At 45.8% G+C, this 27865-nt stretch overlaps 2 protein-coding genes across 6 annotated transcripts in view; one reads left to right on the plus strand and one right to left on the minus strand.

Annotated features, from left to right (window-relative positions):
- gdpd4a (glycerophosphodiester phosphodiesterase domain containing 4a) overlaps window positions 1–12802 on the plus strand; it is a 95194-nt gene extending 82392 nt beyond the window's left edge. For 2 of the 3 annotated variants that reach the window (XM_043692434.1, XM_043692435.1), the window contains 5 exons: window positions 745–902; window positions 3592–3739; window positions 5558–5640; window positions 9255–9334; window positions 11994–12802. In XM_043692434.1, coding sequence (XP_043548369.1) covers window positions 745–902; window positions 3592–3739; window positions 5558–5640; window positions 9255–9334; window positions 11994–12091 — 567 coding nt within the window. In that variant the 3' untranslated portion in view covers window positions 12092–12802. The remainder of the gene's footprint in view (window positions 1–744; window positions 903–3591; window positions 3740–5557; window positions 5641–9254; window positions 9335–11993) is intronic. The other variant, XM_043692433.1, reaches the window with a different exon arrangement.
- Window positions 12803–17386: 4584 nt separating this feature from the next.
- myo7aa (myosin VIIAa) overlaps window positions 17387–27865 on the minus strand; it is a 190377-nt gene continuing 179898 nt past the window's right edge. For 2 of the 3 annotated variants that reach the window (XM_043692431.1, XM_043692432.1), the window contains 2 exons: window positions 24243–24362; window positions 17387–21431 (listed from right to left, as the gene is read on the minus strand). In XM_043692431.1, the coding sequence (XP_043548366.1) occupies window positions 21342–21431; window positions 24243–24362 (210 nt within the window). In that variant the 3' untranslated portion in view covers window positions 17387–21341. The remainder of the gene's footprint in view (window positions 21432–24242; window positions 24363–27865) is intronic. The other variant, XM_043692430.1, reaches the window with a different exon arrangement.

Below are 27865 nucleotides of genomic sequence, written 5' to 3' on the forward strand. Positions count from 1 at the left end.
TGTCAAGGAGAAAGTGAGGGCTGCAGATGCTGGAGATCAGAGCTGAAAATGTGTTGCTGGAAAAGTGCAGCAGGTCAGGAAGAAGATTGCAGGTTAGGAAGGTGCCCCACCTCTCCGCCCCCACCCCACTCCGGCCTATCACCCTCACCTTGACCTCCCTCCACCTATCGCATTTCCAAAGCCCCTCCCACAAGTCCCTCCTCCCTACCTTTTGTCTTAGCCTGCTGGACACACTTTCCTCATTCCTGAAGAAGGGCTTATGCCCGAAACATCGATTCTCCTGTTCCTTGGATGCTGCCTGACCTGCTGTGCTTTTCCAGCAACACATTTTCAATTCTGTATTGACCCTACTTATGTATACTGCTCCACCATTCAAGATGTCCATCCAACCTAGTCCCTGTTCCTGCGTTCTCCCCACCCCTTTAGCCCTCAGAATGAAATCTAACTCCTTAAAAACATTCAAAGTTTTAGCCTCAATTGCTTTCTGAGGCAGAGAATTCCACTCTCTGAATGAAGAAATGTCTCCTCATCTCAGTCCTAAATGGTCTACCCCGTATCCCTTGATCTGGACTCCCTGGTTATTGGGAACATGCTTCCTGCATTTAATCTTGTCTAGATCTGTTAGAATTTGATCCATTTCTCTGAGATCCACCCTAATTTTTCTAACTGTGGTGGCAGTGGAGAAATTGCCACATGGTTAGATGGGGTTAAAGTTCACAGGATATTTCCTATTATTTGTTGCAGGTTCTCTGGTTGCCCAATGCGATGAGATCATTTGTGCAGCAGATGATGCCTGGATTTGTGCACATTCACGGAGGAAAGAAGCCCATCAAAGAGTTACAGGAGGACAAAATTGACAAACTCAACATACGCTACAGTGAGATTTCCAGCAAAGAGATCAGGTTAGCAACAACTTACACTCTTATCACATCTTTTAACAAGCTCACAAGTCAGATGACACCAGGTTATAGTCCAACAGGCCTATTTGAAATCTCAAGCTTTCTAAGTGCTGCCCCTTCATCAGGTTCACCATTTCCAACTCCTCAGATACTGAAGCAGACCTTGTCCAAGTACAATAAAATCTGGACAATATCCAGGCTTGGGCAAGTAACATTTGTGCCCACAAGTATTAACCATCTCCAATAAGAGACAATCTAACCATCACCCCTTGTTATTCAATGGCAATACCGTTACTGAAACACCCATTATCAACATCCTGGGGTTTCCATTGACCAGAAACGGAAGTGCTAAAAATGTGTTGCTGGAAAAGCGCAGCAGGTCAGGCAGCATCCAAGGAACAGGAGAATCGACGTTTCGGGTATAAGCCCTTCTTCAGGAATGAGGAAAGTGTGTCCAGCAGGCTAAGATAAAAGGTAGGGAGGAGGGACTTGGGGGAGGGGCATTGGAAATGCGATAGGTGGAGGGAGGTCAAGGTGAGGGTGATAGGCCGGAGTGGGGTGGGGGCGGAGAGGTCAGGAAGAAGATTGCAGGTTAGGAAGGCAGTGCTGAGTTCGAGTGATTTGACTGAGACAAGGTGGGGGGAGGGGAAATGAGGAAACTGGAGAAATCTGAGTTCATCCCTTGTGGTTGGAGGATTTCCAGGCAGAAGATGAGGCGCTCTTCCTCCAACCGTCGTGTTGCCATGGTCTGGCGATGGAGGAGTCCAAGGACCTACATGTCCTCGGTGGAGTGGGAGGGGGAGTTAAAGTGTTGGGCTACGGGGTGGTTGGGTTGGTTGGTCCGGGTGTCCCAGAGGTGTTCTCTGAAACGTTCCGCAAGTAGGCGGCCTGTCTCCCCAATATAGAGGAGGCCACATCGGGTGCAGCAGATGCAATAGATGATGTGTGTGGAGGTGCAGGTGAATTTGTGGTGGATATGGAAGTGTCCCTTGGGGCCTTGGAGAGAAGTAAGAGGGGAGGTGTGGGTGCAAGTTTTGCATTTCTTGCGGTTGCAAGGGAAGGTGCCAGGAGTGGAGGGGGGTGTGGACTTGACGAGGGAGTCACGGAGGGAGTGGTCTTTTCAGAACCCTGATACGCGGAACGCGGAACCTAGACTACACATCCTCCCACCCTGCTCCTCGGATGCTGCCTGACCAGCTGTGCTTTTCCAGCACCACACTTTTTGACTCTGACCTCCAACATCTGCAGTCCTCACTTTCTCCCATATAAATGTTAAGGGTGTAAGGGCAGGTCGGAAACTAGAAATATTGCAGTGAGTAACTGGCTCCCAAAATCCATCAAGGCACCAGTCAGGAGTGTCTTGGAATGCTCCCCACTTGCCTGGATGGGTACAGCCCCAAAAACACTCAAGAAGCTTGACACCTTCCAGGACAAAGCAGCCCACTTGATTGACACCACATCCACAAACATCCATTCCCTCCACTACCGACACTCAGTAGCAGCAGTGTGTACTATCTACAAGATGCACTGCAGATATTCACCAAAGATCCTTAGACAGCACCTTCCAAACCCATGGTCATATTCAGATCGAAGGGCAAGGGCAGCAGATACATGGGAACATCACCCCGTGTAACATCACCTCCAAGTCACTCACCAACCTGACTTGGAAATGTGTTGCTGTTCCTTCAGTGTCACTGGGTCAAAATCTTGGAATTACCTCCCTAAGGGACCCACCTATAGCACATAGACTGCAGCGGTTCAAGAAGGCAGCTCACCACCACCTTCTCATGAGGCAATAAACGCAGGTCTAGCCAGCGACACCGACATCACCCAAGATTAGATTAGATTAGATTACTTACAGTGTGGAAACAGGCCCTTCGGCCCAACAAGTCCACACCGACCCGCCGAAGCGCAACCCACCCATACCCCTACATTTACCCCTTACCTAACACTACGGGCAATTTAGCATGGCCAATTCACCTGAGCTACACATCTTTGGACTGTGGGAGGAAACCGGAGCACCTGGAGGAAACCCACGCAGACACGGGGAGAACATGCAAACTCCACACAGTCAGTCGCCTGAGGTGGGAATTGAACCTGGGTCTCTGGCGCTGTGAGGCAGCAGTGCTAACCAAAGAGTAGAAATTTTGTACCATTTTAGTTACGCAGACTGAGAACTAACAGCAGGAGAGATGGGCAGACCGATGTTACCTCTTGCTGGGTCTGGTCAGAGGGCTGCCTGATTTGATTTTATACGGAAGCAGATAAAGGCCACTTTCAATCCTTCATATTTTGTCGTGTCGTAACGAAACCACCCCTTTGTTATTGCTTAACCAATCAAATACAAAAGAAGCCAATGTGATATGGCAGAACCATTTTCATTCATGAATGGTTACGGTGTAGAATGTTCTGCCTGGAAATGTGGTGGAGGCAGGTTCATTTGAGGCATTCGAGAGGGGCATTGGATGGTTACTTAAATAGAAACAACATGTTGGATTCCAGTGACATTGCAAGGGTGGGTCTAAGTCAAAATGCTCAGGGAGCCAGTGCAAATGTGATGGACTGACTGGCCTCCTTCTTCCCCATGGCGATTCTGGGATTCAGCGAGAGTCGATGCTTGTTGCTGTAAGTTGAGGGGTTGTTTTGAGCAAAGGGAAATTATTTTTGATCAATGTCTTTCTTTCGAATGCAGAATGTATGCAGCTGCCAACATCAGCACCAACCTCTATGTTGTGAGTGAGTTGTGGCTCTTTTCTTTGGTGTGGTGCTCAGGTGCCCATTCAGTCATCACCAATGCTCCACAGCAGCTGAAGGAACTCCACTGGCCCTGGTTTCTAATGGTAGGTCATCCCTCCATCACAACAACGTTTTTGGAATACTGTGTTCAGTTCTGCTCTCCCTGCTATAGAAAAGATGTTGCTAAACTTGACAGGGTGCAGAAAAGGTTTACAAGGATGTTACTGGGTTTGAGCTACAGGGAGAGGCTGAACAGGCTGAGGCTGTTTAACTGGACTGTCAGAAACTGAGGGGTGACCTTATAGAGATTTATAAAATCATGAGTGACATGGATAAGAGAAATAGACAAGGTATTTTCCCTGGAGTGGGGGAGTCCAGAACTGGAGGGCATAGGTTTAGGGTGGGAGGGGAAAGATATAAAAGGGACCTAAGGGGCAACTTTTTCACGCAGAGGGTGGTGCGTGTGTGGAATGAGTGGTGGAGGCTGGTACAATTACAACATTTCAAAGGCACCTGGATGGGTATGTGATTAGGAAGGGTTTGGAGGGATATGGGCCAAGTGCTGGCAAATGGGACTAGATCAAATTATATTATCTGGTCAGCATGGATGAGTTGGACTTAAGAGTCTGTTTCTGTGCTGTATTACTCTATGACTTTATAATACCTGGCTTTCCTGCTTGGAATAGTTTCCCCACCTTCCTGGCAAATTACTGTGAGCAAATGCCTGTATTGTTCACCAATCCCATGGCTACAGCGGGAGAACGCTAATTGCGAACATTTATTAGTGTGTGAGGACTATTGCAGAGTTTATTAAGGGAAGACAAGTACAGTCAGTTCTGCTATAATACGGCAGTTCTAGTCCCATTTTATAAGAAAATCATGTAATAGTAGCACCATTTACACTAATGGGGCTGGAATCGTGTTCAAACCAATACACGCTTGAAAAGTTTGCGCTTTAGGAACAGTTTCCCCAATCCGTCAATCACATTACAGCAAATTCACATTAATGAAACACACATTACGACCTGTAAATGGATTCTGAACAGAAACCAGCCATGATCTCACTGAAGGGCAAACTGGGTTAGAGAGGTTGAATGGCCTCTTCCCAATCCTTTGTCCTGAAAATGACACTAGAATCCGGGTAGCAATCTCTGCAGAGAGGGGCTGAATTACAGGTTCCCCAAATACCAGGAGGGCTAGAAATGACCTGTGCAGCGACCCTTGCCTCCAAACAAAAGGAATATCTTTGAGCTTTGCCCCTTCCTGTGACTTACCTGGAAAACTACGGAGCCTGTAGCTCCCCAATGTCTCAGCCAATAAGAGGGACTTAGTCAACCAATGAATACCCGTCCACTTTTCAGTCTAGATTGTTGTGACCTTTTGAAATTTGGCATTCTTGCATTTGCCCTGATGAGTACAAGACACAGCAAGTTTGGAATAGCTGCTCTTTTTGGCAATGTATGAGTCTTTTGTAACTCTGTAATGCAATCAGGGTCACTCTGTTAACAACTTCGATGTTCTAAACACATTAAATCCTTCAATGTCGATGGCTCAAAATCGTGGGTTCACCTACAGCATGTGGACTGCAGTGATTCAAGAAGGCAGCTCACCCCCAACTTCTTAAAGAGAACCTAGGGGTGGGCAATAAATATTGGCCCAGACAGTGACACCCCCATCCCATGAACTAACATTAAAAATTACTCCATAACCTTCTACATTCAGCTGAATACAAGCCTATTCTGATGTTAGTCATCAAGACATTTTAACCGTATTTGAGCTGGTATTATCCTGATGAATCGTTGATGCATCTCCACCATTTCCTACATACTTGTTGGGATGTGGTTCCTGGAACTGAGCGTACTCGAGAAGGCACAAATGGGAGCATCTTAAAGCATTGACTTTATTTTTATTGTTCCATCCAGACCCCTTCTCAGTACAGAACTATGTGGATTTCAGCAGATGTTGTATCAGCCGCATTGATCCTAATAATATTCACCTTCAATTGGTAAGTGCTTGCTGGTATCAGGTTAGCTCAGTTGGCTGGATAGCTGGCTCACAACGCAGAGTGACACCGACAGTATAGGTTTAATTCCTAGCACTGGCTGAGGTTAGCATAACAGATTCTCCTCTCACCTCTAATCTGGTAATCCTCAGGTTAAACCAGCATCAGTCATCTCTCCCCACTGAGTGAGCAGGACAATGGCAATATTATCTTTATATGCTGAATTTATTTAATGTGTCGCAATAGCACAGGAACAGGCCCTTTGGCCCATCTGTGCTGAAAATAATGTCATTCTAAACTAAACCCTGCACATGGTCTGTATCCCTCTGTTTGATTTGATTTATTACTGTCTCGTGTACCAATGTCACAGTGAAAAGTGTTGTTTTCTGTGCTTTACAGGTAGATTATAGTATACATGTGCACCAGGGTAACAGGGCAGAGTGCAGGGTGCAGTGCTGGAGCTGATGAGAAAATGCAAAGAGAGACCAATTCCTACATTAAAGAGAATCCATTCAAAAGTCTGATAACAGCGGGGAAGAAGCTGTTCTTGAACCTATGTGTATACAAACTTTTATATCTTCTGCCTGATGGAAGAGGGTGGGAGAGAGTATAACCAGGCTGGGAGGAGTCTGTCCATGTGTCTGTCGAAATGCCTCTTAAACGTTGCTCTTGTATCTGCTTCTACCACCTTCCCTAGCAGCTATGTTGCAGGAACAGCGTGAAGGATTCGCCTCGCACATCTCCTCTAAACTTTCCCCCTCTCACTTTAAACCTACGTCCTCTCGACATTTCCACTCTGGAAAAAAGCCTGCCTAATTAGCCTATCCATCCCTCGCATAATTTTATATACTTCTATCATCGAATACAAGGGCTGTACCGCACAGAAACAAACCCTTCGGTTAAACTCCTCCATGCCGACCAGCTATCCTAAATTAATCTAGTCCCATTTGCCAGCACTTGGCCCATATGCTACTTTCTCCCCACCCCCACCCTCCTCTCACTTATCTCTCCACCCTTCAGGCTCTCTGCCTCTATTCCTGATGAAGGGCTTTTGCCCGAAACGTCGATTTTACTGCTCCTCGGCTGCTGCCTGAACTGCTGTGCTCTTCCAGCACCACTAATCTGCAGTCATTGTTTTTACCATATCCCCCTCTAAACTTTTCCTATTCATATACCCACCCAGATGCCTCTTAAATGTTATAATTGTACCAGCCTCGACCACTTCCTCTGGCAGCTCATTCCATACGTGCACCACCCACTGCGTGAAAATGTTGTCCCTTATGACCCTTTTAAATCTTTTCCCTCTCACCTTAAACCAATGCTCTCTAGCTTTGGATTCCCCTACCCTGCAGAAAAGACCTTGACTATTCATGCCACTCATGACTTTATAAACCACCCCCACCCCCCTTCGCCCCTCCAGCATCTGATGCTTTAGTAAAAACAATCTCAGTTTGTCCAATCTCTCTTTATAGCTACTACACCCTAATCCAGGCAGCATTCTGAGAAACATCCTCTTATTGCTCTCGGGGTGTGGATTGGGCTGTTAATGTCGCCTTTCGTGACCATCCCGCATTTAAGAATAAAGAAAGAAACATTTCCAGTAGCCCCAGACAGAACATGCCCAAAGCATAGCAAGATCCCACAAGCACAGTGTGACAATGACCAAGGTTGAGGGGTTATAGGTTTCCTGTACAGGCACCGGAGAGGGCAGTTACAGCCTTTATCTGACAGGTTTGTGCCGTCAAATCCCTAGAATAGTTTTGGAAATCACAGCGTTCTGACTCTGAGGCCGTGCCGCAATGAGCAGGTGTGCACACATGAACATACAAACGAGGAGCTGTCAAGGCAGTATCTGAGGAGCAGGAGGATTCCTGATGAAGTGCTTTTGCCCGAAACATCGATTCTCCTGCTCCTCGGATGCTGCCTGACCTGCTGTGCTTTTCTAGCACCATACTCTCGACTCTCACCTCCAGCATCTGCAGACCTCACTTTCTCCTAGTTGATTTCAACCTGACTGTGTAATCTCTTCCAAGGATGCCTCCCTTGAATAAGTTCTCCTCCTCTCTCTACAAAGATCTGTGAGTCCCTCTCTCACTGTGCCCACCCCCCACCCCCTTTCCTCTGCTCTGAAGCTTTTCAGCCAGATTCCTGATGAAAGACTTACGCCTGAAACATAGGTTCTCCTGATCCTCGGATGCTGCCTGACCTGCTGTGTTTTTCCAGCATGTATGAACCGAACGGGTTTTTCTGATAATCGACAATGGATCATTGTCATCATTACACTCTTACATTCGATAAAAATCGAATTCCGGGGCAGGGGGCAGGGGTGAGGGTGGACAGGGGCGGGGTTGGGGTGGAGCAGAATGGTGTGCTGCTGCCTAGCCTTCTGAATGGGGAGCAGACTTTTTTTTTCCTGTGTACCATTTTCATTCTGTAGACTAGAGATTAAGCAGGACAATATTGCAATGATTGTCCTGCAGGCTAAGCATGCTAGTTGAGTCTTTCATGGTACTCAGGAAAGATGTTTAAGGTAGGAATGACATATTGCAACATGGAGCTGGCTGTAGAAATACCAAAACATAAAAACTCAATGAGCTCCAAACATTGGGGCAAGATGAAGATACAGCAGAAGATTCTTGGCTGAATCTTATTGAAGTAACTTCACAGAGGCCGGTATCCCATCACCAAGTCACCCTTTATTTACACGTGGAAAGTCCTTGACACTAATCCAGCTCCCTCAGAGCCAGCTCTCAGAGTGTGGGGAGCAGACTTAGCTGTGTCAATCCCATTGAACTGATTGGCGGGGGTGGGGAGGGTAAGGCTTGAGCAATGTGGGTGGCACAGTGGCACAGTGGTTAGCACTGCTGCCTCACAGCGCCAGAGACCCGGGTTCAACTCCCGCCGCAGGCGACTCTCTGTGTGGAGTTTGCACGTTCTCCCCGTGTCTGCGTGGGTTTGCTCCGGTTTCCTCCCACAATCCAAAAATGTGCAGGTTAGGTGAATTGCCTATGCTAAATTGCCCGTAGTGTTAGGTGAAGGGGTAAATGTAGGGGTATGGGTCTGGGTGGTATACGCTTCGACGGGTCGGTGTGGACTTGTTGGGCCGAAGGGCATGGTTCCACACTGTAAGTAATCTAATCTAATCTGTAAGTAATCTAATCTAATCTAATCTAATCTAATCTAATCAATGCTGCCGGTCCCTTACACACAAGTGGGTGTCTGCTCAGAAACAAACCCTGAGACAGAGGGAGGGAACAAGGCAGGCAGAGTGAGGAAAAAGGAAACTTCAGAAAACTCCGAGCCCCAATCAATTAACCAAATAATAAATCATCCGAACAAAATACTGCCCGCCCATCTCGTTCTGTTCCACTGGTAGTAAAATTCTAATCCCTCGCTCCCCTGGTGGGACTTGAAGCCAGCCTCCTGGCTCAGAGGTGGCACACCTCGGGTAGATCCTCACCGAGCGCAGAGGCCACAGTCAACAGATTTCGGAATACTTTGGGGTTGTAAATTTCTTCTAACTGTAAATAGAAAAGTTACCAACACAACTGTTGGGAAAGTGCAAGCGGTTTTTCATTGAGTATAAGTCCAGTTTCCTTGGCTTTGTTTTATTTCAGGTGGAGAGAGAACGGATTGCCATGCTTTCCATATGAGAGAAGTGGCAGCGATAACCTGGTTTATAGCAAGTTTCAAACAGGTCTGTATCAAAAACAGCATCGTACCTTTATATGATGCCTTTCACTATACTAAAATGGAACCAGATAACACAAGTGACCAAAAGTTACTTACAGAGGTAGAGATTTTAAGGAGGATTTGCCCTCATGAAATGTGTGGTGCCTGGGCCAGCATTTATTGCCCATCCCTAACTGCCCCAGAGATGGTGGTGGTGAGCTGCCATTATGAACCGCTGCAGTCCACCTGTTGCAATCTGACCCACAGTATCATTAGGACAGGAAATCCAGGAGATGAGCTGGAAAAACTCACCGAGAAAATTCTAGAGATTGAGGAGGAGGAGGGAACTGGTGGGAAGAGGAGTAGGATTCACAAGAGACTGAACTTGGAATACAGCAGCAATTGCTGAGGGTTTTCATGATCAGAGCTGGCTGTGGAGAGATAATGGAGACTTTAGGCAAATATGATAAATGGGCATAACAATTTTCAAGTTGCTCCATCACTAAGGAGCAGGAGTAGAACCTTCTGGAAGAGGAGAGAATGTGGAAGAAATGTCTTGAAAACAACAATAACTTACATTTAGATGACACTTTTAAGGTAGTCATAGAATCCCTGCTGTGTGGAATCAGGCCATTCGGCCCAACAAGTCTGCACTGACCCTATGAAGTGTATACCCACCCAGACTCATTCCCCTACCCTGACACTCTACATTTCCCCTAACACACCTAACCTACACATCCCTGAACACTATGGGCAATTTAGCACGGCCAATTTACCCAGCCTGCACATCTTTGGACTGTGGGAGGAAACCGGAGCACACCCCTGCAGACACGGGGAGAACATGCAAACTCCACATGGACAGTCACCCGAGGCTGGAATTGAACTCGGTCCCTGGCGCTGTGAGGCAGCAGTGCTAACCACTGAGCCACCGCACCAGTGTAAATTAGACTGCTTCATAGGCATACAGGGGTGGCAAGTGGTTTTTACAGTGCCAGGGATCTATGTTTGATTCCACCCTCAGGCGACGGTCTGTATGGAGTTTTACCTGTGCCTGTGTGGATTTCCTCCGGGTGCTCCTGTTTCCTCCTGCAGTCCAAAGATGTGCAGGTTAGCTGGATTGGCTATGCTACATTACTCATGTTGTGCAGGCTAGCCATGGGAAATGCAGGGTGAGGGGGTAGGGGTGGTGGGTGGATCTGGGTGGGATGCGCTTTGGAGGGTGGATGTGCTGAATGGGCTGAATAACCTGCTTCCACGCTGTTGGAATTCTATGTAACAAAATAGTGTGTTGCTACGTCACATGAGAAAATATGAGGCTAGTTGACCAAAAACCTGCTCAGGCAGCTTGCTTTTAAGAAATGTGTTAAAGACAGGTGCAGGGAATGGCAGAGGTCCAGGCCCAGGCAGCCAAAGGCACAGCCACCAACAACGTGGCTCTTAAATCCGAGACTGCACAAGAGATCAGGATTAGATTGTACGGGGCGGGGTTGGAGGATAGGTAAGAGCCAAGGAGGGAGTGAGGTCACGGATGGATTGGAACAAAGGGTGAATTTTAAAGTCAAGTTGTTTCTTGATGGATAGCCAGCACTGATCAGTGAGCATAGGGATGATGGGAGAACAGGGACTTGGTGCGAGTTAAGAGTCAGGGAAGCTATGTTGGCTGACATTACATTCATGGAGCAGTTGGCTAGGTTTAAGTGTTTCGAGCTGAGGAACCAGTCAGGAGCGCATTGAAATAGTTGGGGTTTCAGAGGTAACAGAATCACAAGTAACAATATCAGCAGCCAATGAGCTGAGATGGAGCAAACATGGGTGTGTGTGATGGAGGACCAAGCTATGCGATCTAAAGCTCAGGATCTCTGAATCAGAGAGTGTAATGAGAACTTGGAACTTATGTCAGGTAGCAGTTGAGGGAAATGGTGCAAGTGTATCTAAAGGGAGGCTCAATAAGGGAGAAGGGACTGGAGAGTTAATGCCAATAGCCCAGATACAGGCGGATGAGAATAGGCTAGACTGAAGTATAAATGCTAGAATGGTCTGGTTGGGCCGAATGGTCTATTTCTACGCTGCATCTCCACCAAAGCAGGATTGATGAGTTACTGAGCCAAACAATTCTGTTCTTAGGGTAAACTTTGGAAACAATAGAGTTTGGAGAAATATTGACTCCTGGCCTCAGGTGCACAGTCCATAGCTAATCAGTACACACAGGGATACCCCAGGAATAGAGAAAATAATTGGCAGAGGGATGTGAAGAGGAAATTGTTCATGTGCTTTTCCAAAGCACTTGTGCAGCTGTTTGGAACAACAAAGATGAGGGTGATCACAGAGTTGCTTGGGTTAGGAGGGTGAGAGAGTTTGGTCAAGCATAGGTCAAAGGTTAGCAGGCTGATAATCAATTTACCTGGAGATGGTACCAGCTGTGGCCATCCAACTCAAATGTGGGTCTTGAACCTGGAGCTCTCTGGCCCAGAAATAGGCACAGCACCCACTGTCCAACAAGATCTGAAACCCCTTGGGGAGCTTTAGAAATACCAGTACAGGTCAGATGGAACAAATGGCTTTTCACTGGGTTTTAGTTTCCACATACTAAAACAAGCATTTTCCATCTGCTTAATGAAAATCTAGATCAAACTCCCTACATGATGCGGAGTCTGATTCAATTTTCACAATTCTGTGTGTTTCAGAAATGAACAACGTCTGGTCCATTTCCAAAGAAGCTGACTACAGTGGTGACAGAATGTCGAACACAACACCCACATCAGATGCCATTGGCCCTGCCTGACCAGCGGTTGGAAAATAAATGGAAGATGTTGTCAGGGTGTAGTTGCGGGGGTGGAGATGGTGGTAGAAGGTGGTAGAAGGGAGGAGGAATGGTACGATCCCAAGTACATAAGGAAAGGCAGCAGGCTGTGCAGACAAGTAGCTACAGAGTGATGTCCACCTGCATCCTTTCCCCAGTGTCGCTGGCTTTGGGAGTCCACTGGCAGGAAGAGTTCCCTCATTGTGCTCAGACTGATCGAGGACCCAATGAATGAAACTCGTGATTCAATTTGCTCTCGAGACGTGAGAGTCGCTGACAAGGCTGACCTCATTCGCCCATCTCTTACGTGGCTCAAGAGGAGATGGTGCAATAGGTGAGGAACTAGCTAACCATGCCACTTGGAGGAGGCAGTGAAGAGTCGGCCATGTCAGTGGGTGAATCCTTCCATCTTCACCGGATCTTCAGCACCCGCAGTTAAACCCTGGAACTTTCTCCACTACCTTTGTGACTTGTGTTCAATCTTAATAGCTACATGCAAATGTGGAGTTCAGCTGTGGGAGGGGGCAGAGGGTGGTGAGGGAGAAATTGGAGCAGTTAGTGTTTTATTTAAAAATAAAATGAAAATTCAAGATTACCGGTCATCTTGGCTATGTGTTTTGGTGCTCATGGTTTGTACATCCCTATTGCCCATCCCTACAGGGGGCAACACCCAGCCATTATAACACAATAATATTGCTAGGAGTCATTTGTAGCACAGTGGTAGTATCCCTACCCCTAGAAGGAGAGTTCCACCTGCTCCAAAGGCGTGTAGTAACATCTCTGAACAGGCCAATTAGACAAATAGGTTAAATAATAAAAAAAATGATAATGGCCCTCTGCACTAGCCTGGCAATTAGAGTCCACCTGTAGATCTGGAGTTACCATCCCTTCACTTGAAAACAACCAGACGTGTTAGCGCAACAATTAACGATGGTTTCACACAGTCACCATTAGGAGTTTTAAATTTCAGATACATTTATTGGAATAAAATTCTAAAGGATGCAGCAGTGGGATTTCAAACCATGTCCCAGAACATTAGCCTCTAGATTAATAATGCAGCAACAAGAGAGGCGATGGCCTAGTGGCATTATCACTGGACTTGGCAAAAGTGAGGGCTGCAGATGCTGGAAATCAGATTAGAGTGGTACTGGAAAAGCACAGCAGGTCAGGCAGCATCCGAGGAGCAGGAAAATTGTCATTTCAGGCAAAAGCCCTTCATCAGGAATGAATGGACTGGACTGTTAATCGAGAGACCTGGGTAACGTTCTGGGTTTGAATCCCGTGAACGCTGGATGGTGGAATTCGAATTCAATGAATGTCTGGAATTAAGAGTCTAATAATGACCATGAATCCATTGTTGATTGATGGAAAAACCCATCTGGGTCACTAATGTCCTTTAGGGAAGGAAATCTGCCATCCTTACCTGGTCAGGCCTACATGTGACTCCAGACCCACAGTAATCTGTTTGACCCTTAACGGCCCTCTGGGCAATTAGGGATGGACAATAAATGCTGCCTAGCCAGCAATACTCTCATCCCGTGATGAATAAAGAAAAAAATTCCTACAGTGCCACTGTTCCACTCCAATCCATCAGCCCAAAGATGTTTAGGTTATTAGGATTGGCCATGCTAAATTGCTCCATAGTGCACTGGAATGTGCAGGCTAGGTGTGTCAACCATGAGATACATGGGATTACGGAGGTAGAAGTATTTGGGGGAGATACTATTTGGAAGGTTGGTGCAGACTTGATGGGCTGAATGGCTCCTTTCCACACTGTAGGGGTTCTATGATCATGGAGTGAGGAAAATCTCCACTAGAGGGATTTTGGGAATCAATGTTCAAAATCAGCAGATGCTGCCCCATGATGTTATACTTGTCGTTAGCTCACTTGGCTGGATGGCTGGTTTGTGATATAGAATAGCACCAAAAGCGCACGCTCAATTCCCACACTGGCTGAGATAACCACAAAGATTCTACTTCTTCACCTATTTGCTCACCTGAGGCATGGTGACCCTCAGGTTAAACCACCAGCTGTCATCTTTCTATCGAGTGAGTGGCTCTGTGGTTTGGTAAGACTATGGCGACTTCGCAACATTTATCAAATAGATAGCAAGAAAAGTCTCCAATGGCAAGGGGATGTCTTTTAAGATGAATAGTGTTATGAAGGTGTGGAGGTATACTGTACCTTTAAGAGAGTGAAGAACTTAGCAAGCACAGAGTGCTGAAGAATTTAGATTCTAACATTTGCTCCAGCAGCTAGCAGTACCTGGGTTGCTACGAGACCAAAACAAATTTGAATTCTGCCAATCAGTTTAAATTATACCCAAGATACTAAACTCCAATCAAGTTTGAATCTGGTATTTTGACAATATTAACACCAGTGAAACGAGCCAATGCTTTGGGGAATTGAACAAATCGGAGGAGAACTGCCAAGCCACCAACATATGCAGACTGCCTGGAGAAAAGCTCTCTTAAAAAGGTACCTTTATCTATCAATCAATGACCAGTGAAACAGAAGCCTCCAAGAAACCAGAGGAAGATACAAAGAGAAGACCCGACAGCTGGATGGCTTTGAAATTTGAATTTTTTGGTAAGTCTTAATTGGGGGTTTTATTGGACCCTATTATATAAAAGGGAAAGTAGAAGATAGGTGAGAGAAAGGAGTTGTAAATAGTTGTTAGTTAACATTCTATGTAGGACTTTATTCTCCAAATTCTTAAATTTTTGGTACTTTAAATAGTGACTATGGGGATAGTTCTTGGCCTCTTGAATTAACAGATTACTGCACAGGGTACATTTTTTCCTATATTGCTGGTTTAAATTAGTGGTGGCGGGTAGGGTTAACCTCGTGTTGTAACAACAATAGAACTACTAATAGCATGATGGAGAAAATTGTATGTAAAAAAACACAACAGCACAAGTCTGAAACACACCGCCTTCAAAAATTGTGCGATTTGTTGTGAGAGAAAGAGCGAGCCATTGATTAATACTAGTTTGTAAAAACTTACGGTACCCGTGAGACCGAATGTAACAGACAGAACAGTAGGCTGAAGAATACTGCAGCACAAAGTGTCAATAATAGTTATAATGGAGTCAGTGGTTCAGGGGCCTGGATAACAAATGAGAGTTTAAATGACACCAGGACAGTTGGAGAACGTGGAAAGAGGAAGCAGCTACAATATTAATTGGCTTGAGCGTCCATTAATGAGCAGGGGAAACCTGAATTCAAGCTAGGTCCATGTTGATATGCAACTCCATAACCAATCCGTACAGTTCCCTCATAATGGTCCTTCTGGTCATTTATCCATCCACACAGTAAGAAACAAACTAGGAATGGGGGTCACTCTTGATATGCTGTGGCAGTGCCATTACTCTGGACCTGGAAGCCCAGGTTCAAGTCTGACCTGCTCCAGAGTCCTGCAATAACATCCCTGGACAGGCTGATCAGAACAATAGGTTAAAAAATAAAAATAAAAACTATAGACCAAAAAAGGTCAAAACTTTCCCTTGAAGGGGTGAAGCAGGCAACTGCTTAATTAAATGGAGGGAGTGCCACTCAAGTGGGCTCATTTGCCCTGGCTGTGGGTGCCATTGGCTGGGCCCAGCATTTATGGCCCATCCCTAGTTGCCCCTGGAGAAGGTCGAGCATGAGCTGCCTTCTTGAACTGCTGCAGTCCATGTCATTACAGAGGAGATTCCAGGATTTTTACCCAGCAACAGCGATATGTTTCGACATCAAGATGGTGAAATGTTTGAGTGCTGTTGAAATTGCACCCATCCAGGCACGTGTGAAGGTTCGAAAACATTTTAGACTTGGAGACGGTGGATAGTTATTCCTTTGTTGTGCTATTGAAGTGTAATGATGTAGAAATTCTGGGCACTTAAAGTGCGGAGAGAAAAGAATTCTTTGCCTTGCATTACATTCAACACTTTTCACTGTTTTGTAACAAGATAGACATTATAATAAATAAATGAACAAGATTGATTTTTTGATTCAAATAGCTCACTATCGCAGTTAATTTCATCCCCTCAGAATACCAGCTCTAGCATTTATGCTCTACAAGCATAATATCTGACTTCCATCAATTTTTTCAGCTCTCACCAACCACACACTGGCTGAATGAGCAAGTAACACTGTCCCGCCATCCCATAAAGATGGAAATTAACCACATGTGGTATTAGGTCATAAATAAGCCTTGATCCCACTGAATGACAGAATGGTCTGAAAGGACAAAATATCCCAATCCCACTCCTACATTCCCACATGTAGCCAGCTCCCTGACAACACCAACAGTCATGGAAGTTAACAGAAAAATGCACACAGACACGCTTTGTGCATATGTGTGGAGCAGACAGAATGGAATCAGGCCTGTGCTGATTTCACAGAAGTTTCTCCCACCCCTCTTAATCTGACCCCATCAAAAGTTATAAACATATACAGACACACAAAGGAACAAAGACAATGGATCACAGAGGTATTTAATACACCGGTGGTACATTTTTTAAACAGATGCAAACTGCAGACACAACATTAGACACTCAGGTGTATCTGACCCCCGGAAGGTGAGAAAAATCAAACACTGTCTTCAGCTGGCATTTAACCTCAAACCATGCATCCACACTAGTTTCACCATCTTTTTAAAAAAGTCACAATATAAGAGTTCATTTATTAACATTATTTACAAATATATTGTTCATATACCAGTGGTGGTCAAAGACAAACAGGTTCTTTTATCTACATTGGAGGGGAATGGGAAAGAGACAACAAAATAAAAGCTTTGAAGTTTATTCCAAGCTCATTGTCCTATGCCTCTCTCCTGTGTGGCTTTAGAAGCAGCACAGGCTGGGGAATGAGCATGAGCAGCAACCTTTCAGGAACTGTGCTTTTGCGAGCTTTATGAGCTAATACATTGTCAAAATCCATCAACTGCTCCCCTCATTGCATTATATATGAGCATCACTCCAACTGTTGTCTGTTCTCCTCCCCTTCTCACATACACATTAGGGTGGACCCCACGATGCAAACTCCAAAACATCCTGTGTGAAGGCACTGCCATTAACACACGACACCTGACAATTATACAAGTATGGGCAGTGTTATGTCAAATCCTTCCCCAAGGCCAGGAACTGGTTGGGAAATGATCTGAGAAGTAAAGATGGCTGACAGGCCACGTTAGTGTCAGGCAAGTAAACGGTGGCCATTTTGGTGATTTGGCATCTGACCTTCAGTTTCAAAGCAAAAATAAAGTCTGCCTCCTCAGTGAAGTCCTTTAATAAAAAGGTTATGCAGATACACAAGTCCACTGTTTTATCTCAATGAGATGTCACAGAGCAGGGTAGGGAGACTGCGTTACAGTCACTCATGAACCTTTTCCTTCCCCCAAGCTCCCAGTTCATGTAGAATGACAGTCCATGAAAACAGCCCTCTTGGAAAGGAGCAAGACAGACAAAATAATGTAACTCTCTCAGAAAAGAACAGCATTTGCACTTAACACAGACTCTAAAATACTGGCAATAAATCCCCCACAGGAGACCAGCGTTGGACAGATTCAATCACTGTAGGTTAGAACTTATGTTGTATGTTTTTACAGTTCTCAGTCTAATCCTATTAGGCCTGTTCTGGTGAGATGTACCTTTACTTCCCTGGTTAGTAGGGCCAGACAGGAGATAGCAAAATAACTGGCACTGGAACTATTGCATCTCACAGAGGCCACCTTGCAGTAGCCAATACCAAGTCAAGATAGGTCCAATGTGGCCTTACCTGCAAGGTACAATGTTTGCATCTCTCTCTTGGTTCCTAGGTTGCTAACCTCAAGACTTGACACAAGGTTAGAAATGTTAGAGGGAGCATCCCATTCAATCAGAGTGCGAGAGGCCCCATAGCATTTGCAAACACATTAGCAATAATAGCAGCAGGCTCAGTGGTGCGCCCTTGTGGTCACCATTATTGATCTTTTTGGGGAAGGCCAATCAAACCCAACGAGAGATAGCATCTCCTGAGCTGGAGAGCCACTTCGGAACGAGTTGGCAGCAATAACCAAGGCAGTGCAAGCTGGACTGAAAAACCCGGAGATCGCCTAAAAAAAAACATGACACGGGACAGCTGCAGAGACGGCAGCAAGAGGGAAACAACACCCCCTGCAGCCTCCAAACAACTGCTTGACCTCAACAAAACCAAACCATAACCCCATGCATTGTTGGGGGATGTGGTTATTCACAGAGAGACACAAAGCCGATTGTGAAAGTGGTTTCCCCAGTTTCTGTCCAACGTGACTGTGTTCACAGGGAGGATGGAAAGACGTTAGAATGTGGGTGCATGGAGGGGTGGGGGGAGAATCACTGATGATCTGGGAAGGTAGAGAATCAAAACATAAGGGGAGCAGATGGATTATCCCTCATGATAATGGCATAATGACTCAACAATGGTCATTTAAAAAGGGTTGGATTAATCCAAACATTTTCAGCCACTATTCAAACTGACTCACAGAGCAGGTTAAAAATAACTATCATTCTAAAAAGGTTTGAGTTATACGGTGCCAATGTAACTACAAAACATGGAAGTCAGTCACCCAGAGCTATTTTTACTTCTAACCAAATGACTCCCAACCTATAGGCAAAGGACAACCAATGATATGTGATTAAAATAGAATCTATTTTGTTCAGAAAAGGCACAGTGGCAGTGTAAGTGAGAGCCCAACATTGAATGGGACTCCGGCACTTGGAGCTAAAGGGATTTGTTCTCTTTGGTGGGAGTGCCTGCAGAGACAAGTCAATCCAACAAGTTCTCCATTGAAAACAAACACTGGACTTCACCCAATTGGCAAGCACGGCCTCAGCTGGCATTATTTACAAACAAAGCGACATCCATTCACTTCAGTTAAAGATCAGTTGATTGGAGCAAGCAAGGCGTCATGGCCTGGCAGCGATCAGGAGTTGCAGGTGGTTCCCAGTGCGTGGTGGACAGGCCCGGCTGTGTTCTGATCAAATTCTCACATTGTACGGGGGATGTGAGCAAGAGCGCACGAATAGATCACGCTCCAACCAGAGGCCAGCACTGATCGCCCAAACCCAAGTACCAATCCCATTCGGTACCAGCGTAGTGTCCAAGCTTCAGGCACAGGTCACCGGCTCCCTGATGGGGCTCACTCATTGTGGTCAACAGCAGGAAGAGTGCCTGACACAGGGTCATTGGCTCCTGAATCACTGTCTCTCTCATGAAACGGTGACCCTGGTACATGTGATAGTTGTCAACCCATTCTGGCTTTAGGGTCACAAGGAACATTGTGAAGAAGTGACCTTAATTATTTTTCCTGTCTCTCTCTTTGTCCTCCCCCACCCTCGAAGGAAGGGAGTCCTGCTCCCCTCCCACATCCTGCATAAGACAGAGAGAAAAAAAATAAACCAGAACTGAACATTTGAACTGAAACCAGACAGACTCTGAAATACAGAGTGAGCGCAGGAGAGCAGTCAGAGGGTGGGAACAGTCAGAGGGTGGGAACAGCCACAGGAAGGGAGAGTGAGGGCAGACACAGGGAGCAGACTTAGAGGTGTTGGGGAAAGAGAACAGCCAGAGCGAGAGGGGAGGGAGGGAGTGCAAGAGCGAGAAGTGGGGGAGAGCAAGGTGGATGGAAGAGAGCGAGAAGGAGGAGAAAACAAAAAAAAGGGCGAGAGAGAGAAAAACCAAGATCTTTTAAGATGTGAATCCTTTGCCAGTATCCAGAAGACTCTACACCTAACAAGCTCCAATTTGCCATCTCTCCAGACATATGGACTTGAACATTCCTAGTCATTTCGGTTGTGATGTGCTCAAGGACAGATTCACTGCCAGCCAGTAACACACAGCTCTATAGTTTTAGGACAAACCCAACAGAGGGTGATAAAACAAATAATTTTAGGTTTTATAAAACTTGGTGACTACAAGAATTACAAATCCGACAATTCCCACAAACCTGTTGCACAAGTGGTTCAGGTTAAAACCCTTGCTGAAATTTCAACAAAGTGCATTTTCTGGTGCTGGGACGGAAGCATACGAGCAGGATTTGGGGGGAGTGGAAAAGGGGAGCAGGGATAAATGCAATCCTTGACATGCAAACTGCAAAACGCATCCTGTTGGGGGGAAAGCGACTAAAATAGTGCTTTATTTTGGTGTGGAGATTAGAGATGAGAAGTGAACAAGCTGAGGCAGTGACATGTTCATGAATAACCCCAAGTGGGAATGAATGTGAGGGACAATAATATGACCCTGTGGTTAATCTGGTCATTGATCCACAGCAGACACCCTTGGTTTAGAGGGGGTCAGTTTTCTCAGCTTTAGGAAAGAAAATGCACGCACTTCAAATATTCAGCTGTGCACAGAAATGGCTGGAGGGGAACGAGGAGGAGATGGGTTAGGCGGTCAGATTACAACAGGCACAGAAAAGGAACACCTCACATGCAAGAAGTCCCTTTGCATTTGGAGCGAACAGGGTTTTACACAATATACAAACGGGGGCCTTTCCATTGGGAGGGGCTACAACTGTGCACAGCCTGGCCACAGATTCTTCTGAAGGCAGGAGTCTAACTCATGGGCCACAGCATGGCAGTGAGCAGCTGTAAAATTTTGACTCCGCTACTACAGTTAGTGAGGATGACCACACTTCGAGATTTGACTCGCTGCCGGTAATCTGGGCCACAGCTACGCAGAAGCTACATCAAAGGTATCAAAAGTCCAAAACCAAGATGGATTGACTCTTTCTGAAAAAGGACATAGCAGAACTCGAGTGCAGCAGAAGAGTTGCCAAAAAGAAAAAGCTTCCTCGGTTGGCCTGGATTTCCTTTCTTCAGATCGAGAGGCCACTAAAAGCCTACTTTGTAGGCCTGGATTTCCTTTGACAGGGGAAGAGGTCAGTTAAGAATCCGGTTTTGTAGGCCTGGATTTCCTTCATCGGAGAAAGAGGTCACAATTAAGAAGCCTGCTTGAAAGCCCTAATTTTCTGTTTCCTTTTGGTTTGTCATTTTCCATTTGAGACGCCTTAAAATAGAGGGTTTCAAAAATGCACACAAAACACACACACTACAAATAGTCATCCTCACTCGAGGAGGAGTCTGGGCTGCTGTCGGAAGAACTTTGCAGAGGGCTCTTTCTCGTACTCCAGACCTGGGTGGAAAACGTTTTTGTCCAGCTGCAAGGATTTCCCACAGGCCTCAGAAGTTGGACCACCTCGTAGACCCAGATCCAGTAGTCGTAATAAGTTCACTTACTGGCTTTAGTGTTCCACTGCTTGTTCATAGAGGTCAACATCTGACTGATATAGGAGGTCAATAGGTCATCCATTTTGTATCCCTGTTGAGAGGAAAACAAAGGTGAAGCCTGTAGAACATTTAAAACGGAGAATAGGGCAGGAGTAGCCACTTGGCCCTTCAAACCTGTTCCCTCATTCAATCTGATCATCCAACTCAATCCCCTGTTCCTGCTTTCTCCCCATATCCAACTCTTTATTTTTGAAAGCATTCAATGCTTTGGCTTGCGTGTTAGAGAATTCCACAGTCTTTGGGTGAAGAAATTTCTCATTTCAGATCCAATGACTCAACCTGTGTCCTTAGATTGTGACCTAAAAATCAGGCCATTCAGCCCATAGCCCACACTAGCATCCATGCCGCACCTGCCCATCATCATGATAACCCTCTCTGCTTTCTTTGTCTGTTTGCTGATTGTCCGAAAAACCCGTCTGGTTCACTAATGTTCTTTAAAAGGAGAAAACTGCCTGTCTGGGCCTACATGTGACTCTAGACCCACAGCAATGCGAGTGACTCAACTGCCCTTGCAAAAACAGTAGCAAGCCACTCAGTTCAGCGGCAGTTAGGGATAATTAGCAAATGTTGACCGCGAAAGGCATCCCACGAAAGAATGTTTAAAAATTTTTAAACAAGTCTCTCATCCATGACTCAGTGCACAGATCCAGCCTTTGCATCGGAACATCAAGAGGTGAAGAGAGGAGAGAAAAATGGATTTATTAGGAAAATTCAGCATGGCTTTATGTGGGGGAGGTGGTGTGCCTCAATCTTGATTGAGTGTTTTTTTTTGAGCAAGGAATGGAGCTGAGGGTAAGGAAGTGGATGTTGTCGGTGTGGATTTTACTAAAGCATTTGACAAGGTCGCTCATGGTTTACTGGTCCAGAAGATCATGTCACATGGGATCCACGGAGAGTCAATAAGTTGGATACAAAATTGGCTTGGTCATAGAGGACAGAGGGTAGTTGTGGAGGGGCGTTTTTCTGACTGGAGGCCTGTAACCAGCTGTGTCCAGCAAGAATCAGTGCTGGGATCTCTGTTGATTGTAACTGAATGAAAATGAAAGTGGTCTCATTCGTACATTTGCAGACGACATGAAAATTGGAGTTGCGGACAGGGACGAAGGTTGTCAAAGGGTCCAACAGGTTATAGATTAGTTGCAAAGTTGTGAGGTGATGCATTTTGGGAGGTCAAATGCAAGAGGAAAGTGGAGAGTAAATGGCAGGATTCTTAGGAGTATGGTTATACAGAGGGATCTTGCACTGCAAGTTCATAGCTCCCTGAAAGAGGTAATACAAGTGGATAAGGCAGTAAAGGTGGTGTATGGCATGGCTGCAGCAATGAGTATAAAAGTTGGCAAGTCATGTTTTATACAGCTGCAACTTTAGCTGTACCACGTTTGGAGTGATGTGTACAGTTCACCACATTACAGGAAGAATAGGGAGGCTTTGGAGAGGGTGTGAAAGAGGTTTACTAAGATGTTGCCTGGATTGGAGAGTTTTCATTACCACAGGAAGTAGTTGATGCCACAACGAATGTATTCAAGAGGCAGCTAGATACAGCACTTGGGGCGAATGGGATCAAAGGTTATGGGGAGAAAGCAAGATTAGGCTATTGAGTTGGATGATCAGCCATGATAGTGATAAATAGTGGAACAAGCTTGAAGGGCTGAATGGACTTCTGCTCCTACCTTCTATGTTTATCTAGAAGATGAACTTGGATCATTTTCTCTAGACAGTCGAAAGCTGAGGGGTGACCTGTTGGAAATATATAGATTTGAGAGGCAGTGATAGGTTGGATTGTCAGAGTTTTTTTCCCCAGGGTAGAAATATCAAATACTAGGAGGCACAGGTTTAAAGTGAGAGGGCTAAAGTTTAAAGGAGATATGAGAGGTTTTTTTTTTAATGCAGAGGATTTTAACAGACATGGGCCAAAGGGTCTGTTCATATGCTAACTGTTCTATGTTAGTGACAAGACTTCTAGAGTAGTTTCACAGATGACTAATACCATGTTCTATTGTGAAGGTACTGGTCTAATTATGTAGTCCGGCTTGTTGGTGGTCACCTTTTGAAAAGCTGAACTCTCAGACTTTGTCAGGCTCATCATCACGATTGCATGGTTTGCTGGTAAAGTATTCTACACTGGAGGAACAACAGTAGATGTGCACTTTTTGGTCTATACTTCATACATTTCTCAAAAGGACCTTTGAAAAAAAAACTGGGTGGGTGGCAACTTGACTCACCATCAGCCTGACTCTTCACTAGACAGCTTGCATTTGTATAGCACCTTTAGCCATACCTAGGTGTTTCATGGGAGAGTTATCAAATAAGATTCAATTCCAAAATATGGAGAGAGCTTTCAAGGTAGAGAGACGGAGAGATTTAGGAATGAAATTCCAGAGCCAAAGAGGTGTACACAATTGAAAGTACCACCACCACCAATGGGGAGGAGACAGGGAAGGAGATGTGGCCAGAATTGGAGGAATGCAGATTGCAGAGAGTTGTAGAGTTGGAGGAAATTGAAGACAGGATGGAATTTGAAAACAATGATGGGAGTTTTACAATGGAGGTCTTGATGGATTAGGAGGAGAAAGTGAGGACTGCAGATGCTGGAGATCAGAGCTGAAAATGTGTTGCTGGAAAAGCGCAGCAGGTCAGGCAGCATCCAAGGAACAGGAGAATCAACGTTTCAGGCATAAGCCCTTCTTCAGGATGGATTAGGAGTCAATATAGATCACAGAGGCGCCACAGGGGTGATAGATGAATGGGATCTATTGCAAATTAGGATAGAGACAGCATAGTTTTGGGCAAATTGAGCTTTACACAAATCTTGCTAAGATTTCATTGGTTGAGTAATGCTTACCAGAGACGTTTCACACAGGAGCTTGCTGCCTCTCACCAGGTTCCCGATGGTAATATGGAAGTATGTGTTACCACTACTCCAGTTAGAAATCTTGGTGAATGGATGGGTGGTAAGAATATCCTTGAAGAGAATAAGAAAGTCAGAGGCAGAGCTATACAGCACAGAAAGAGACCCTTCGGTCCAACTTGCCCATGCCGACCAGATATCCTAAACTAATGTAATCCCATTCGCCAGCATTTGGCCCATATCCCTCTAAACCCTTCCTTTTCATGTACCCATCCAGAGGCCTTTTAAAATGTTGTAATTGTACCAGCCTCCACCACTTCCTCTGGCAGCTCATTCCATTCACGTACCACCCTGTGTGAAAACATTGCCCCTTATGACACACTCATTTTTCCCCCCTGAAGTGGTCAAATATGACTGCTTCTCCTCACAAGATGGGTCAATATCTTCTATTTCCTGACCCTCAATGGGCTGCATGGCCTATTTCAACGCCCGTGGCACTGTCATTAAGAACCTGAAAGGCTGAGACAGGCAGGTTTTTAATCCGGAAAGGAATGAAGAGAAAAAAAAAAAGACAGGAAAGTGGAGTTGAGGATTATCAGATCAGCCATGACTCACTGGATGGGTGGAGCAGACTAGATGGCCTGAATAGCCTACCTCTGCTCCCATGGTCTTATAATCAAATGATACCCTCACCCATTTACAGGGCACATGTTTCTACTCAGGTCAATAGCTTTTAATTCCCTGCCCTAGTTAACACGATTAACTAGAACTATAGAAGCAGGAAGGTAAGGCCAAAATGGTTGATGGTCCTCACTAGCCCCCTCTCCTCTTCACTGAACTCCATCAACAATGTCCTTGGATTCCTTTCACTTCACGCGTCCATTTAAAATCCTATTAAATGCATCCACAGAATCCGCCTCGACCACATTGTGGATCGTCAAGTTCCAAATTCTTCTGTTTGTCCGTTCAGATTTATTTATAACTAGTTTTCAATTTACAGCTTGTGCTTTGACACGTCTCGTCAAATTGTACTCTGTCAAACTGCTTTCGTAGATAGGCATCCATCAACATTTTGGTTTGTGCATGAGAATAATTTAAGTGTTTTGGCTATTAAAAAAAAAAATCGGCTATAAATCAGAGGGAAATCTGGAATGACTGCTGCCCTTCACCCCCTCCCCCGTCTCACCCTTTACATTTACATTACAGTGTGGAAACAGGCCCTTCGGCCCAACAAGTCCACACCGACCCGCCGAAGCGCAACCCACCCATGCCCCATTTACCCCTTACCTAACACTACGGACAATTTAGCATGAGCTGAAAATGTGTTGCTGGAAAAGCACAGCAGGTCAGGCAGCATCCAGGGAACAGGAGAATCGACGTTTCAGGCATAAGCCCTTCTTCAGGGCTCACAATTTAGCATGGCCAATTCACCTGACCTGCACATCATTGGACTGTGGGAGGAAACCGGAGCACCCGGAGGAAACCCACGCAGACACGGGGAGAACGTGCAAACTCCACACAGACAGTCGCCTGAGGTGGGAATTGAACCCGGGTCTCTGGCGCTGTGAGGGAGCAGTGCTAACCACTGTGCCACTGTGCTGCCTTTAGTGAGGAGATTTTCCTGTATAATGTCTCCAAACAGATCAGTAACTCCTTGGGGACAACTCAACTTCTGCAGGTTTCAAAGCACAGGCTGGGAAGAACGAACTGTCCAAGAAAACTGGAAGTTTCGCACCATCCAGGATGAAGCAGCCACATTCACAAGTATTCGCTCCCTCCAACACTCAGCAGCAGTAGAGGCCCTGCAGATATTCACCAATGCTCCTCAGGCAGCATCTTCCAAATCCACTACCACTTCCATTTAGAAGGACAAGGGCAGCAGATACATGGGAACACCACTGTCTGCAAGTTCCCCTCCAAGCAACTCACCATCCTGAATTGAAAATAGATCACCGTTCCTTGAGTGTCACTCATCAAAATCCTGGAATTCCCTCCCTAAGGACATTGTGGGTCAACTCACAGTACGCAGACTGCAGAGGTTCAAGGCAACAGCTCACCACTACCTTCTCAAGGGGGCAACTAGGGACAGGCAATAAACGCTTGCCTGGCCAGTGACACCCACCTCCCCCCAGGAGAATAAAAAGATTAGAAATTTTGTATCATTTTATGTTATGCAGACAGAGAGCTAGCAGCAGGAGAGATGGGCAGATTTACGTTACCTCTTCCTGAGTCTGGTCAGAGGATTGCCTGATTGAGAGTCATCCCACAGCACGTGGGCTGTAGTGGTTCAAGGAGGCAGCTCCCCAACAGCTTGAGGCACGGTGGCTCAGTGGTTAGCACTGCTGCCTCAGTGCCAGGGACATGGGATCGATTCCACCCTTGGCTGACTTTCCATGTGGAATTTGCACATTCTCCCCATGTCTGTGTGGGTCTCCTCTGGGTGCTCCGGTTTCCTCCCACAGTCCAGGGTAGGTGGATTAGCCATAGGAAATGCAGGGTTACAGAGATAGGATAGGGGAGTGGGTCTGGATAGGATGCTGTTTGGAGGGCTGATGTGAACTCGATGGGCCAAATGGCCAGCTTCCACACTATAGGGATTCTATTATTCTCAAGTTAAACCTGGGACAAATCAATAAATACTGGTCAGCCAGCAACACCCATATCCCACGAGTGAATGAACGAACACACATTTTGAGGCAAAACTATAGAATGGTCATAATAACGTTACATTGGACTGACTCCTTTTGTGTTCATAGGACGTGGCCATCACTGGCAATTGTTACCATCCGCTAACTGTCCAGAGGGCTGCTCCGAGTCAACCACATTGCTGCGGGTCTGGAGTCACATGTAGGCCAGACCAGTTAAGGACGGCAGATTTCCTTCCCTAAAAAAGGCATTAATGAACCAGATGGATTTTCCTGACAATTAACGTGGTCACCATGTGACAAGCTTTTTATCCTCAATTTTTAATTGAATTCAAATTCGACCATCTGCCATGGTGGGATTCAAACCTGGGTCTCCATTACATGAGGGAAAAACAATGACTGCAGATGTTGGAAACCAGATTCTGGATTAGTGGTGCTGAAAGAGCACAGCAGTTCAGGCAGCATCCAAGGAGCAGCATCCAAAGGCAAAAGCCCTTCATCAGGAATAAAGGCAGAGAGCCTGAAGCATGGAGAGATAAGCTAGAGGAGGGTGGGGGTGGGGAGAAAGTAGCATAGAGTACAATAGAGTTCTCCTTCAAGATCCTCCGCTCCACGCTCGCAGCAATGCGCCGGCACCTAACCTCTCGACAATCATCCCTGCCTCAGCTGAGGGCCACACTCTCTCAGAACTGCAAAGGACCCACTCTGTACTACACCCTCAGGAGAATTCATACTCTCAACAAACAGTATTTCAATTCCATCTCAAACATCAAAAACTGTAAGTACAACAAACTTTTATCTACCCAGCTCCATAACCAGCGCTCCTTGAACATTCCAGAAGATTCCCCTGGCCTCGGAAACACCATTAGCCATGCGGCTGATGCAGCTACCACCACGACGCTGATTGATGATGTCACTTCTGCCCCCATCATGGCCACTCCCACAGCCACTTCCAGCCCTCACATCATCGCC

Source organism: Chiloscyllium plagiosum, chromosome 6 (genome assembly GCF_004010195.1).
Source record: "Chiloscyllium plagiosum isolate BGI_BamShark_2017 chromosome 6, ASM401019v2, whole genome shotgun sequence".
NCBI lineage: Eukaryota > Metazoa > Chordata > Chondrichthyes > Orectolobiformes > Hemiscylliidae > Chiloscyllium > Chiloscyllium plagiosum.